General features: G+C 40.8%; 1 protein-coding gene across 1 annotated transcript in view; it reads right to left on the bottom strand.

Annotated features, from left to right (window-relative positions):
* The window catches only part of otog (otogelin), a 153,409-nt gene that overhangs the window by 119,183 nt on the left and 17,705 nt on the right, over positions 1-16,521 (bottom strand). The window contains 8 exon segments of the mRNA XM_030126012.1: positions 1,353-1,498; positions 6,447-6,493; positions 7,015-7,123; positions 13,612-13,737; positions 14,031-14,140; positions 14,249-14,355; positions 15,553-15,683; positions 16,173-16,381. Of these exon segments, the coding sequence (XP_029981872.1) occupies positions 1,353-1,498; positions 6,447-6,493; positions 7,015-7,123; positions 13,612-13,737; positions 14,031-14,140; positions 14,249-14,355; positions 15,553-15,683; positions 16,173-16,381 (985 nt within the window).

Below are 16,521 nucleotides of genomic sequence, written 5' to 3'. Positions count from 1 at the left end.
GGCCTTGAGAAGTTTGAGAAAAAAAAAGAGAGCTCTATCCACTTCTGTGTTTTGTTATCAGGCTGTAAAAAACCAACCCTCATCATACCATCTTATGATGGGGTGTTTTTATCAACAAAGTAGGAGGATAAATATGTGATTGACAGATTCTGTCAGATGTGATTTTATATCAACACAGAAGTTTCACACTTCCACAACATTCAGAAATGTCTGTGTTATCAATCTTTATATTTTGTGTTTTTTCTTGGGAGAGAGGGTTAAGCCGTAAAACAGAGATGTTTATTTGAAATTTCTATTATCCTCCTTGACTATATGTCACTAACTTTGTGTCTTTGTCGTGCTTTTCCTCTTCCTGTTCCTATCTTGAGATATCTCTGCTTCTAAACCTGTATGTTTGTCGTGTGTAGTTCTGGAGTTAGGGTCAGGGTTTGTCTGTGCCATCCACTGTCTGAGTTGTTTGTTCTTTATGCTGTTCTTTTCTGTCTTCTCTGTACCCTGACCCCAACTAGTCAAGACATGTGACCCAGACCCAGAGCCCAGTTCAGTGGGACTATCTACTGGTGGATTTGTTGGGTTTCATCTCCATATACTCTTTTAATGCCTTGGCCTGAATTTGTGACGTGCCTTGAGATGATCATGTATTATAACACTATATGAATTATGGCACTACATAAATAAAACTGAATTGGATGTAATTGAATGTTGTTATATTGTAATATTGAACGAGTTGCTCCTCATTTCTGTGAAGATCTGGTGATCGTCCTGAGCAATGAATTCAACAATGATTTGGAGAAACTAAAGAATTAAGTTTATCTCTAGCAAGCTTACAGTCATGTTGTATGTGCTGATCAGCTGATCATACTGGGCAGATGTCTCAATGTGAAAACACTGAAGCAGCGTGGTGCAGGTATGTGACTGTGAGGTGGACATCAGCTCGTCTGAGGTCCAATAAATCCCTCTCCAGCTCAGTGGGGTCGACTCTGAGGCCTGACAGTAAGCGATCTGCCTCCATGAATCGTCCCTTTCATAAGCGGCAGAGCCCCATAGCTGAAAGGTTTTAGTCCCCCCCACCCCCCTTCCTTCTCCTCAACTCTTCCCATCATTCACCTCCTGTTTTGGTATAACCATCTCTCTCTCCCCCTCCTTTCACTACAAAGCTGTCCACAGCTCTGTCAGTTACACAGAATGGGTAATCCTGCTCAGATGGCTGAGTGGGACATCTTATATCTCAAACCTTAGATAAAATCAAACATGAATGGAAACACTTTGAAGTTTGAAATTAAATCAAACATGAAACAAAAAAATCAAACAAGCTTGAAATAAAAGAAAAAAGTGTGTTAAATCAAACTCACAGCTCCACAGGGGGCATTCTGGATGATGACGGTGAACTTCCCTGAGTTACGACTCTTTGCAAGAATGTACTGACATGTCGCTGGGAAGGTGAAGACTCGTCCATCAAAAGATTGAAAATACATGTCACCAGTCACAGAGCACTCACCTGAGAGGGAGAAAAATGTCACATATCCAACTTGAAACACATAGACCTGCCTTTCACAAAATGGGTAAAATACATAAGTATTCTATAAACATTAACTTTTCAAAGTAAAGCAGAAGAAGAGCATGTTTTGCTACACCATTTTGAAAGACATAGAGGAGAGGCCATCACATTTAGCTGGTAGCTCGCAGCTGAATGTGATGCAGCTGCCTCTACTCTGAGGCCATGGTTCTCAGTTGGAAGAAGATGGTGTGCCGCTTCCAGGTTGGGGAGGAGTTGCTGCTCCAAGTGGAGGAATTTAAGTAACTTGGGGTCTTGTTCACAAGTGAGGGAGGGATAGAGCGGTGGAAAGGAGGTTCCTCCACAGGATGGTTGGGATCGCTTTTACAGATAGGGTGAGGAGTTCTGCCACCCGGGAGAGGTTCAGAGTAGAGCTGCTGCTCCTCCGCTGCATCTGGTCAGGATGCCTTCTGGACTTCTCCCTGGTGAGGTGTTTCAGGCAAGTCCAACCAGGAGGAGACCGAGACCCCGGGGCAGACCAAGGAAACCCTGGAGGCCTAGGAATCTCTCCAGAGGAACTAGAGGAGGTGGCCAGGAAGAGAGGAGTCTGGGCTCCTCTCTTTAGGCTGCAGAGGATGGATGGATGGATGGATGGATGGATGGATGGATGGACGGAAGGACAGACGAGTGGGTGGGTGGATAGCTATTTCCCCTAACAATTGTCTCTGATGTCAGATTTTCGGCAAAAATTCTTTGAGTAAATTTCATGAACCTTTAGGTAATACAGCTGTTTATAATAACAAGCTGGGAATTGTAACTCTGTAAGACTAACTTCATGAATTATTAGCTAATGTGGCTAAGTTGCACTATTCCACACATTCAGTCTGCAACATATTCAAATAAAAGTTGAGACAGGGCCAATTCATATGAAGAAATAACATTTTACACGAGGGGATAAGTATAATGATCATCTAGCACAAAAGCCGGTTCCAAGAAGGTCTAGTACTTTAGGAGCAGGGATGGACTGAGGATCGCCAGCTTGTCGACAAATGCATGAGAAAATTATTGAACTGTTTAAAAACAATGTTCCATTTCAGCCTCTATGGTGCGGAACAGAATGAACTTAAGAAATCTGAAAGTATTTCAGAGTGTAAAGGGCAACGGTTCAAGTCAAAGCTGAACACAAAGATTCCTGTACTTTTTAATATCACTGATTTCTACTTTATTAAGCATTTTCTATACTGTACCAATTGTTTTTGTTTGGGGTTGTAATTAAGTAACATTCATCTTCATGAAACAAACTTAGGTTGGTCTTATTAGTGATACTGAACCTCAAATTCCAGAGAGATGTCTGTGAGGAAACAAGAACTGTAAATGTGTCTGCTGTTGTTGCATCCTAATGTATCTGTATAGTTCTCTCAGGTTATGGTAAAAAAAAAAAAATGTTTGTAAGGTCACAAAGGTTTTGATCATCAAGCACCTTTGGTCATCGAAGTCTAATCAGTGATTTTTTTTTTTACTTATATTTTATTATTTCATTTTTGATATATTACAAAACAAACATTTAGAACATAGTGTCGGTTGTCCTCCTGTATATTGTCCATTTTTTCCATCGATCTTTACATATTACTTGCCGTAGTCTTATGATATATGTAAGTCTCTCCAAGTTGTGAATTTCTTCCACAATGTCTCTCCAATTATTTAGGGTAGGGCGGGTCCTCTGGGGGGGGTCCTCTTTACACCATTTCCGTGTGATGGCTTTTTTAGATGCTACCAAGAGGATTTTAATCAAATATTTATCCTTACTTGGTATGTCTTTTCCTGTTAAAAGACCCAAATATAGCGCAGAACATGTCCTTGGTAATTTGCATCCAATATTTTTTCCACATTCTTCACTGATATTATTCCAATATCGGGATCATTTTGTGCACTGCCAAAAAACATGTGCATGACCCACAGCCTGCTCACCACACAACCTCCAACAGGGCTGTGGTAAAGATAGTGAAGCCTTTTTGATCTTTGGTGTTATAAAAAAATCTCATTATGTTTTTCTAACAAAATATTTTCCAATTTCTGGAATTAGATGTAGTCACTTGAGTGTCACGTATTTCATACCATGTGTCATCACTTAATTCTACCAACAGTTCTTTACTCCAGTTATCTCTAACATACAGAGTCGAAGTTCAAAAAAAATTTTGCCCAAAATTTGAAAGAGAAAGTCCATAATCCACCCTCCTCATCAAAGTAGAGTTAATATTTGACTGTTTGGATATAAAATGTTATTATGTATTATCTTCTCCTGGCTCAACATAACTTCTTCCTTCCTCAGAAGCTCTTTTCCTGGTCACTATTATGGAAACCCTTACCTCACCTATTGTTTTGTATTGCCTATCACAGGCAGCTTTCTCTGCTATTCTCTACTCAACTCAAAAGAGGAAAATGGGCTAGATGAGAAGTTCTTACTAGAGATTGACTGATATGGGCTTTTCAGGGCCGATACCGATTATTAGTAGTTAGAGGAGGCCGATAACCGATATTTGGAGCCGATATTCATTTGCAGTAAAAGTGTAAAAATTGGCGTGAAAAATTTTGAATAATGCAAACACTGAACTTTGTTTAAATGCCTAAAGCATGTTTATTTAATCAAACAAATAGAAAATAATAGCTCCAGAGGTGCATGGATTTCCTAGACTCAGAAGCATCTCTTATAAAGTTGAATAAAAGCTTAAATAAATAGCTCCCTTAAATTTTTCCACAGTAAATAAAGTAAAATTTATATATAACTATAATGACTTGTCTTAGTTTTAAGTTCAAACACAACAAAAATACAGGGAGACTGTTGTAAATTCTTGGGCCACATGCTGACATATGCTCAACTCATCATGCTTCATTTATTACAGCATTTGGGAAGCCTTAAGTTGATTTCATTATTAAATTTTATATTTTACCATGCGATAGCAGGGACCCTGTCATTCAAAACTATGCTGATACATTATTAATGATTAACACGACAAAAGCTACATAAAAAGTCTAATAGTTGCTATGAGTGCAGTTAAACTCCAGACAGAACACAAACAGCCTTTAGGGCTTTAATGAGCTCACACAGGATTTCAAATGTTCCACCATGTTCAGATAAATCAGGGCTCGTGACTGCGACTGAATTACGGTCGCATGCGCCTGAGAATTTCGGTAGTGCGACTGTTTTTGAGATTACGATTGCACGGTGCGCCAATAAAAAAATGAGCGAAAATTAATACGTGCGCCTAGAATAATGGCTGCAGAAGTAACTCGTCAGCTGAAAATAAACAAGCTCCACGCCCCGCTGACTGAAGCGGAAAATCTAGTCCCCGCCCCCTCGCGTGCGCAGGCGGCATAAATAAAGGGATCAAATAACTCCACCGACGTTTGAAACAATCTCCCGCCAAACCCGGTTAGTAGCGCTGGCATTGTTCCAAGTATTTTCCCATGACGTAATGTATCCTGCAAGTCAGATGATCATGTTGCGCGAATCAACTTGCTACACGATCAGCTGACCGTAACCAGCGAATCGAGGGGCTAATGAATAAACAACAAGCGGTATCCAGACGTGTACATGATTCGTCAAAAGTTTCTTCCTCAAAAGTTGGTTGTTGCAAATAATGGTGTGATTCGTCTTTCTTCTCCAAGAACCAACTAAAGTATATACCACACACTGACAATTGTTTTGCACCTGTGTCAATGTAAGCTTTTTCTTTCATACTCTATTCAAATACTTTATTCTAGGTTGTTAACTTTGCCTAAATACATATAGGAATATTACTTGGTATGGCCAAGAGTTTTGCTTGTTCTCCAAATTTTTTATATAATAGTGGTGCGCCTAGATTTTAGCCTGTGCTCCTAACTTTTTAGGGTTAGGAGCACAGTGCTCCTAGGTCAAAAAGTTAATTTTGAGCCCTGTAAATCACTTCTGAATTTTACTCTGTCATCTTCACTTTAATTTTCAGATCATAGGACTAGAAAGCTCACAGCAACATTAGTAGTTGTGAGTTGTAAGGTTCTTCATGTGACTTTAACACAAACACACACTACTACATTACATACCAACACAGCCTCATCCCAAATAGTCAGAAACCGACGCATGTGGTCAGAGCCCCATAGCAGCACTATTTGACGCAGGGGGTACCCCTTCCGCGTCAAAGTCCGATGCGGAAGGAGTACACACCGCGGAGAGGCGAAGTTTTTCTCGTGTGAGAAGCTCCAGAGAGAAAACACATGTCAAAGGTAAACGCAGAAAACTCTTCTGAAACTGCACTAAACATCCCTGTGCTCTACATCTTGCAACTACTACTAATGTTTCAGAAGAACGTCAGAGCAGAGTAAACATTAGCGGCAGCTCTGCTAACTCAGATTACCTCCTGACATGTGTGTGAATTAGACTGCTGATAACATGGAGATGGAAACAGTCTGTGACAGAAAAGCATGTGTGTGGGATTAAGAGAGAGCGCCTAAAAAACTCTGTTCACTTGTTTTAGGGAAGCACGCTGAGGTGGAGTCTGATGAGCTTTTACCAGAACATTAGTTCATCAGTCTGGCACTAAACGCTCTGCACACTATGTATGAGTAATGGAGAAAATGTATGTAGAACTCAGTCTCATCACAAGTCAGTCCCAGTCTGTGTGTGAGGACAGCTTCAGCCTCAACCAATCAGAGGGCGCAGAGTGGATAGTGCAGGAGAGAGAGAGAGAGAGAGAGAGAGAGAGAGAGAGAGAGAGAGAGAGAGCGAGGCGTGGCTGCATCTGAGCCGAAATAACCCAGTTTTAAATTGATTTCTTAATATCGGCCCCTCGGATTAAAAAAGGCCGATACCGATATATGTCAAATTTCCAAATATCTGCGCCGATAATTGGCCCGGCCAATAATCGGTCAACCTCTAGTTCTTACAGTGAGTTTCAGGTAAAGTGAAGGCACATACCTGGGCAGCTGTATTCAGTGCAGTTCCATACTCCTCCCACACATGAACTGAAACAGAAAGCACAAATGTCCACAGGTGGCTTGGGGAATATGAAATACTGAGTTAATAAGCACAATCACTGACAGAAACTAGACACACTAAACCCAGGTGGTCAGAAGATTACAAGGTCTGGAGCACAATACCCTGCAGCTGCATTCATCTCAGGTACATTTAAGGGCTAAGGAGTTGTGTGTGGGAAAAAAAAAAAAAGACCAAAATAGTACAGATTCAATGTGGTATTTAACTGAGTTAATCAGTCCTGCATTAAATTCAACTTGAATTTTTAAGTAATAATTTTAAGTTTTAAGTCAACCACAATAGAAGGAGAAAAAAACCCCACTGATTATCATCAACAACAACAACGATGATAAGAATAAGAATAATGACAGGACAGACACAATACATACAAAACTGTCAGGTCAATATTGTGAACAGTGAAAAATTGCCTGTGACAATGAAATTATGGAAAACTGTTTCAGTGTAATGGCAATGACAGTTAAAATGCTACTGAATGTGAGAAGTCACTCACCAGTTATTGCATTCCTCCTGCAGTGTCTGTCCAGAGGGGTAAAACATTCCATGGTACTCACAGGGACAGTCAGAAGGCATCACACAGCCTCCATTCTCAAAGATCAAACCTAACCATGCAGAACCCAAAGGAAGCATGTCAGTTTAAAGAGCTGTTTGTCCTCCGCCCACTTAGAGATGGGCTTAAAAGTACTGACTAACGGCCTGCTCCAGGTACCCATGAGCAACACAAGGTTTCAGAATACTCCAGAACAATAAATCTCATTTCTCACAATATAGATATACACCATGAACACATTACAAAAGACAGAGAAAAAAAATCATACACGTGTGTTCACATAAGGGCTGCACCGATGAATTGGCAGGATTTCGGAAGCAAACTGTACATGATGCAATTTGGAAAAAGTCATTGCATTACATGATTAGTTTGTGGTCACACATCTCACAGATGTTGGACTGGGCCTAGTCAACATACACACAAACATACATACAAACATACACGTATGCATGCATACATACTGTACATACATACGTACTATACATACATACATACATATATACAGTACAGGCCAAAAGTTTGGACACACCTTCTCATTCTTTGCATTTTCTTTATTTTCATGACTATTTACATTGTAGATTCTCACTGAAGGCATCAAAACTATGAATGAACACATGTGGAATTATGTACTTAACAAAAAAGTGTGAAATAACTGAAAACATATCTTATATTCTAGTTTCTTCAAAGTAGCCACCCTTAGCTCTGATGACTGCTTTGCACACTCTTGCCATTCTCTTGATGAGCATCAAGAGGTAGTCACCTGAAATGGTTTCCTAACAGTCTTGAAGAAGTTCCCAGAGATGCTTAGCACTTGTTGGCCCTTTTGCCTTCACTCTGCGGTCCAGCTCACCCCAAACCATCTCGATTGGGTTCAGGTCTGTGGAGGCCAGGTCATCTGGCGCAGCACTCCATCACTCTCCTTCTTGGTCAAATATCCCTCACACAGCCTGGAGGTGTGTTTGGGGTCATTGTCCTGTTGAAACATAAATGATGGTCCAACTAAACGCAAACCGGATGGAATGGCATGTCACTTCAGGATGCTGTGGTAGCCATGCTGATTCAGGTTGCCTTCAATCTTGAATAAATCCCCAACAGCGTCACCAGCAAAGCACCCCCACACCATCACACCTCCCCCTCCATGCTTCACGGTGGGAACCAGGCATGTAGCATCCATCCGTTCACCTTTTCTGCGTCGCACAAAGACACGGCGGTTGGATCCAAAGATCTCAAATTTGGACTCATCAGACCAAAGCACAGATTTCCACTGGTCTAATGTCCATTCCTTGTGTTTCTTGGCCCAAATAAATCTCTTCTGTTTGTTGCCTCTCCTGAGCAGTGGTTTCCTAGCAGCTATTTGACCATGAAGGCCTGATTCACGCAGTCTCCTCTTAACAGTTGTTGTAGAGATGTGTCTGCTGCTAGAGCTCTGTGTGGTATTCATCTGGTCTCTAATCTGAGCTGCTGTTAATTTGCGATTTCTGAGGCTGGTGACTCGCATGAACTTATCTTCAGCATCAGAGGTGACTCTTGGTCTTCCTTTCCTGGGGCGGTCCTCATGTGAGCCAGTTTCGTTGTAGCGCTTGATGGTTTTTGCGACTGCACTTGGGGACACATTCAAAGTTTTTGAAATTTTCTAGACTGACTGACCTTCATTTCTTAAAGTAATGATGGCCACTCGTTTGTCTTTACTTAGCTGATTGGTTCTCGCCATAATATGTATTCTAACAGTTGTCCAATAGGGCTGTCAGCTGTGCATCAACCTGACTTCTGCACAACACAACTGATGGTCCCAACCCCATCAATAAGGCAAGAAATTCCACTAAGTAACCCTGACAAGGCACAGCTATGAAGTGAAAACCATTTCAGGTGACTACCTCTTGATGCTCATCAAGAGAATGCCAAGAGTGTGCAAGGCAGTCATCAGAGCTAAGGGTGGCTACTTTGAAGAAACTAGAATATAAGATATGTTTTCAGTTATTTCACACTTTTTTGTTAAGTACATAATTCCACATGTGTTCATTCATAGTTTTGATGCCTTCAGTGAGAATCTACAATGTAAATAGTCATGAAAATAAAGAAAATGCGAAGAATGAGAAGGTGTGTCCAAACTTTTGGCCTGTACTGTACATACATACATACGTACTGTACATACATACAGCTCTGAAAAAAATTGAGAGACCACTGCAGTTTCCTGTGAAATCATCATGTGTGCATGTATGAAAGCCATTCCATTCCTGTGTCTGTTGAATTCCAACACAAACACACCTTATTCTACTGAATAAACACCTGAGCCACGTCTTATTTAAGAAGAAGTAGAAACACCACTACTGTGTCCATCACTATCTTCTTACAATAGGCAAAAACAGTACTGCAAAAGTAATTGGAATTCAAAAATAACTATTGAAAACTACTGGACTTCTGCTCTGACAATGTTCCCAAACTCTGAGTTTGACTGGTTCTTCTATCAGGACAATGCTCCTGGCCTCAGCTAGGTCAATCCATCTGTGGATGACGGACCACCAGATGAAGACCCTGTCATGGCCAGCCCAATTTCCTGGCCTGAACCCACTTTGAAAACTTCTGGAGGAAGATATATGGTCCAAGCCATGGAACATGTCTGAGCTTCTTGAATTTCTATGCAGGAGCTACATAAAGTCATCCAACAGCAGTGGAGGAGAGCCAAGACACATGAAAGCTAACATTGAAAATCAGGGTTATTCCACCAAATATTGATGTCTGATCTTTTACTAAGTTACAACATTAGTATTGTGTTGTTTAGACATGAATATGAACTGGTTTTCTTTGCATTATTTGAGGTCTGAAAACACTGCATCTGTTTGTTATTTTGACCATGTGTCGTGTTTTGCAAATACATGCTCTAAATAACAATATTTATATTTGGAATTTGGGACAAATGCTGTCGTAGGTTAGAGAATAAAACAAAAATGTTCATTTTACTCAAACACATACCTATAAATGGTAAAATCATGGAATAGGATCATTTTGCAGTGGTCTCTTATTTTGTTCCAGAGCTGTACATACAAAAATACACTGAACAAAAACATAAACGCACCGCTTTTAATTTTGCTCCCATTTTTCATGAGCAGCACTCAAAGGTCTCAGACTTTTTCTGTGTTCACAAAAAGCCTATTTCTCTCTAATATTGTTAACAAATCTGTCTAAATCTGTGTTAGTGAGCACTCCTCTTTTGCACAGATACTCCATCCACCTCACAGGTATGGCATATCAAGATGCTGATTAGACAGCGGGATTATTGCACAGGTGTGCATTAGGCTAGCCACAATAAAAAACACTCTAAAATGTGCAGTTTTATCACAGCACAATGCCACAGATGTCGCAAGTTTTGAGGGAGCGTGCAGTCGTCCTGCAGACTGAAGGAATGTCCACCAGAGCTGTTGCCCGTGAATTGAATGTTCATTTCTCTATCATAAGCTGTCTCCAGAAGTGTTTCAAAGAATTTGGCAGTGCATCCAACCAGCCTCACAACTGCAGACCAACTGTAACCACACCAGCCCAGGACCTCCACATCAGCATCTTCACCTCCAAGACCATCTGAGACCAGCCACCCAGACAGCTGCTGCAACAGCTGGTTTGCATAACAAAAGAATTTCTGTATAAAGTGTCAGAAACCATGTCAGGGAAGCTCATCTGCATGCTTGTCGTCCTCATCGGGGTCTCAACCTGAATGCAGTTTGTCATCGTTACCATCTTGAGTGGGAAAATGCTCACATTCAATGGCATCTGGCACTTCGGATGAATCCCAGTTTTCACTGAACAGGGCAGATGACAGACAGCTGTATGGCGTTGTGTGGGTGAGCGGTTTGCTGACATCAACGTTGTGAATGGAGCGGCACATGGTGGCGGTGAGGTTATGGTACGGACAGGCGTACGTTACGGACAACAAACACAGGTGCATTTTATTGATGGCATTTTGAATGCACAGAGATACTGTGACCAGATCCTGAGGCCCACTGTTGTGCCGTTCATCCACGACCATCACCTCATGTTGCAGCATGATAATGTACGCCTCCGTGTTGAAGGATCTGAACACAATTCCTGGAAGCTGAAAACATCCCAGTTTTTGCATGGCTTGCATATTCACCAGACATCTCACCCATTGAGCATGTTTGGGATGCTCTGGATCGGCGTATTTGACAGCATGTTCCAGTTCCTGCCAATATCCAGCAACTTAGCACCGTCATTGAAGAGGAGTGGACCAACATTCCACAGGCCACAATCAACAACCTGATCAACTCTATGTCACACCAGATACTGACTGGTTTTCTGACCCCCCCATTACAGGAAAACTGCACATTTTAGAGTGTCTTTTTATTGTGGCCAGCCTAAGGCACACCTGTGCAATAATCCTGCTGTCTAATTGGGGGGGGGGGGGGCTTAATATCAAATACCACATTAGCCCTGATTTTCTGATGCAACAAGATGTTCTAAGCACTCCTGTGTAATTTTTTTGAAATTTTAGTCCAAACCCCCCCACCCTGAAAATTACTTTTTTATCTCTGAAAATCGCAACTTTCACAGCTTCTCCACTCTTTTGTCCAGTACAATGTATAAATATGTTCATGATGGGCCATTTAATGATCTTGTGCCATATTTTATCATAAGAGTACTTTGTACTGTGAAAAGTATAATGTCAAGGTCATGTTGTAGGTTAAAGGTCACCAAAATGCCTAGTTTTTTAAAAAATTCATACCATTCCGACAATTTATCAAATATGTCCTAAGTTCTCTTCCCTCTGGTTTCCTGGTGGAATCCCCCAAGACCTATTTCAAAGCCACACTAGAGACAACATGTACATTCCATTTGAATTTGCCGCCATTAGTGTGGCAGGAAACACTAGCACACATTTTTGTGGGAATCACTAACACTTCATTCATTCATTCATTTTCTGAACCCGCTTTATCCTCACTAGGGTCACAGGGGCGGAGCCTATCCCAGCTACTTATGGGTGAAGGCGGGGTTCACCCTGGACATGTGACCAGTTTATCGCAGGGTTGAACATATAGAGACAAACAATCACTCTCACACCTATGGGCGATTTAGATTAACCCATTAACCTATCAGTGCATGTGTTTGGATGGTGGGAGGAGCCAGAGTACCTGGAGAGAACCCACGCAGACACGGGGAGAACATGCAAACTCCACACAGAAAGGTCACACCCCCATCGACTGGTGTTGGAATCGAACCCAGGACCTTCTTGCTGTGAGGCACCAGTGCTATCCACTGCACCACTGTGTCGCCCACAACAGGACATATTCATGTAAATGTCAAAGTCATGTGAAACTACCGTTTGTTATTTTTGACATGTCTATATGGAGAATACATAGAGTGAATAGTTCTGTTTAATGTGTCTTACTGAATGGAAGTTGTTTGTGGTCAATAGATGTGTTATGAGGAGAGAACCTGAGCCCAACATTTGGAAGAACCCACATTAACAGCTTCATTCCATCAAATATGCATTTTTGACCATTTGGGTGACCTTTGACCTATAATTTGACCTTGACACTACACTTTTTGTAGTGCAAAGCACTCCTAAAACATGACATGTCTCACAAAAAAACATTTAAGGGCCCAGCATGAGCATATTGCTACATTGTACTTTATCAAAAGTGAAGAAGGTTTGAAAGTTGCCAAAACCCCCATGTTTTCAGGGCTGAAAAAGTAATTTTCGGGGTAGGGGGGGTGGTTTGGATGAAAATTACACAGGAGTGCTTAAAACATCTTGTTGCATCAGAAAATCAGGGCTAAAGTCGAATCTGATTTTTCCTGAAATAAGCCCCCCCTCAGTCTAATCAGTATTTTGATATGCCATACCTGTGAGGTGGATGGATTATCTGTGCAAAAGAGAAGTTCTCACTAACACAGATTTGGACAGATTAGTGAACAATATTTGAGAGAAACCTGCCTTTTGTGTACATAGAAAAAGTCTTAGATCTTTGAGTGCAGTATGTATGTTTGTATGTACAAACCTACATACATACATACTGTACATACATACATATATACATACAAACAACTGAAGCTGAGCTGAGATGCTGATAGATATAAGGTGTATAATGTAACAAAATAAAACTGTAGTTCAAATCAACTTGATTTTGTTTTTTCTTCCAGTGTTCATGATTCATGGTGAACAAGAATAAAACGTCTTTGCAAAATATGAGACCTTCGATAAAATTTTTCTTTTTCAATCATACTTAATTACATGCATTGTTTCGTCCTTGTTCCATCATGTTTATCCTCATAAAACCTAAAAACCTCCAACTACCACTAAAATTCAATTAAAACTAGTTGGTTCATCTAAAAAAACTAAAACAACTAATTCACTTCTAACACTCGGACTAAACTGAAAGTAAAACCTAAACAAAAAATTAGACTACAAGTATGAATCTAAACTAAACAACCTCTGTACCAGAAAAATACCAATATATTACCATAATGAGCATAGTTTCTTTCCAAATTACCACAGAAAGTAAGTAGACAGTAAGTTGAGTGCAGACATACCTTCTGGACAGTAACATCCATCCAAACAGGCCAATTTGCTGTCAATGCAGGTACGTTCAAGGCTGCAAGATGCCGGACAACAGCTGATGCATTCTCTGTGCTGTAAACCTGCAGAACACTGCTTCTCTGGACACCAAAAAAAAAGTTAGGACACAGAAGTTAATTATTGGAATTATTATTTACTACTGCAACTGTTATGACATGTAATACAGTAAACATACTGAGGACTACTGGTGTAATACTTTGGGACGTTATGCTCATAATGCTGTCGAACATTGCTGAGGACATTGTTCATAGAAGACAACAAAAGTAACCAACGGTAACATGGCTTCCTCTTGTGTTTCAGGCTCTTTATTACCCACATAATCATAATATGTTTGTCTTTAAGGAACCTTTTGAGTTCACATGTCCAGACGTACCACACTGTGGAATGTGTGTCCTCCAGTCATGCAGTGGGTGGTCAGCGTGGGCACAGGACCGAGCGTATTCGCTGAACACCTGGCATACCACATCACCGCTGGGACCCGACCTTCAACAAACAGAGAAGGAGTGTTTGAGGTGAGCCAGGTGAAGTGTGGCCTCTCAGCCCGATAGGTTCAGCCATCAAAGATATGGTAATGTAACTCAGTATTCTTACACGCAGAGGTCGTTGGAGCAACTCGCAATGTAAGATAGAGGACTGACAAAGTCATGGCAGCTCTGAAAGGGGGGTTCGAGCAGCATGGAGCATACCTCCTCCACTTTCTGCAAACACACCAATAACAGATTCCAAAACTGTAAATACAGAAGGTAAAAGCCCAGCCCATACAACACCAGTCTAACCTCTAGGTGTGAGGGTCATTTTACAGGTGAATTAGGAATACTGTCTAAGTTTGAACGATTTGGTTATTTGGACACTATTAAGTTACTTGGTTACTATTAATATTCTGACTGTGAGGTTTTGTTACACAAGACTGGGTCATATTTATTCATTGGGTTTAATCTAGTAAACAAAAAAATGTAATACTAGCTGTGACAAAAATAATTTCTCAAATAAGATGCACATAAAAGTTTTCAAAATCATGAAAACTAAATGAAAATACCAACACACAATGAAATATGAATAAGGTGGAACTGCAAGTCAAATCAGCTTGGTTTTCCTCAAAGGTTAATGTTGAAAGAGATCATGTCTTTGAACAATGTGGATCATTTTGAACAAAAATATTTTTGTAGATTATATTTGAAGTCTTGTATTCCTTCATCCTACCTTTTAAGTTTCAACAAATTAAACCTCAAAAGCCCAAACAGTAAAAGTAAAGTAAAAGCTGGTTACTTCTTCAAAGTTGAACTAAAACTATTTAGACATAAAACTAAATAAACTAGATGCACTCGGAGAGCGCAGACCTCTGCCAAGGCAGATCAGTGGCCCAGATTTGGATGAAAATTTCAGGAAATGTTGATACTGGCACAAGGAACAAATGATTAAATTTTGGTGGTGATAAGGGGGTGGGGGGGGGGGGGTCCGCTGATCTGCCTTGGCGGAGGTCTGCGCTGTCTTTTCTAGAAAAGCACTCGGAGAGCGCAGACCTCCGCCAAGGCAGATCAGTGGGCCCCCATGGCCCCCCCACCCCTGATCACCACCAAAATTTAATCATTTGTTCCTTGTGCCAGTATCAACATTTCCTGAAATTTTCAACCAAATCCACCCATAACTTTTTGAGTTATCTTGCACACAGACAAACAGACAGACAAACCAACACCGGAAAAAACATAACCTCCTTGGCGGAGGTAACTAAAAGAAAAACAGTTGAAAGACTCAATATACATAAACATGAATGGGCATTTGAAAGCTGCAGTAACGTGTGTTGTGTTCAGATGCTGTTGTCCCCATATTATGAAATATACAATATTTCATCACCCCCGTCATTTCTGTAAAACACCTTAGTGTGTCGTCAGTTTTACCAGGAGAACATGAGCATCGATGCCAGTGCAGGGCGAAGGGAAACCAGATGGCACCATGGGACATTGGGCCTCGTGTGGCTCCGCCTCCACCCAGCTGTTCCCAAACATTTCTATGTCATGAGTCAACACACCTAGAGAGAAACATGAGCAGTTTAACATTTATCTACCACATTTGTAATGAACTGTACACTGCCTCTGTGTCTGGATATAGTGTAGCTGATATGGACCAAATGAGAGGTGAAATGTTCAATTTAGCATTTTTGATTTGTGCCATGTCATACAATTCAATATAAATATGAAATCAGTATACATAGATAATATATATACACACGCATATATATACATACACAAATGTGTCGTCATTATCAGTTTTGCTCATTGTTTCTTGGTTCTCTGCTTTAATCTCATGAGCATGCCTTGGTGTCACCAAACAACAAGAGCACAAAGTCCAGAGAATGAAATATATGAGATCAGCAACAAGTGTGGTTTCTACCTTTTGTTTGTGTTTATGTCAAAAAGAGATTTTTTTTGGTATATTTTTCATGCTTTTTCAACTAAACTGAGCACAATTTGCCTCCATAAACCTCACAGACTAGCTGGTCAGGTGCAATGCGTTGTACCGTAGCTGGTCTTGAGGTCATCCTGGATGTCTGCATTGAAGTTTCCACACATTCCACAGGTTCTACCCACAAACTCAGGACTGAGTTTGATGTAGACAGAGCCCCGGAGTCCGTCCCAGGCCAAGGTGAAACCATGCTGCTGTGTCACCAGAACGTACTGAGAGATGAGCTCCAGCTGCACGTCATGGATGTTATGAGGTAGCTGCAAACTGGATTCAAAGATGGAAAATACACCATCAGAGAAACATGAGTCTGATGTATGGATGCAAACCATGCTGTAATAGCTGTAAATAACAGAGGTAAGAACAAAGGTTAAATTGGATCAATGGATGAGAAATGAAAAACGGAG

This window comes from Sphaeramia orbicularis, chromosome 3, assembly GCF_902148855.1.
Source record: "Sphaeramia orbicularis chromosome 3, fSphaOr1.1, whole genome shotgun sequence".
In the NCBI taxonomy this organism is placed as follows: domain Eukaryota; kingdom Metazoa; phylum Chordata; class Actinopteri; order Kurtiformes; family Apogonidae; genus Sphaeramia; species Sphaeramia orbicularis.
The sequence above is the reverse complement of the archived record's forward strand: the minus strand, read 5'-3'. Positions and strand labels throughout refer to the sequence as shown.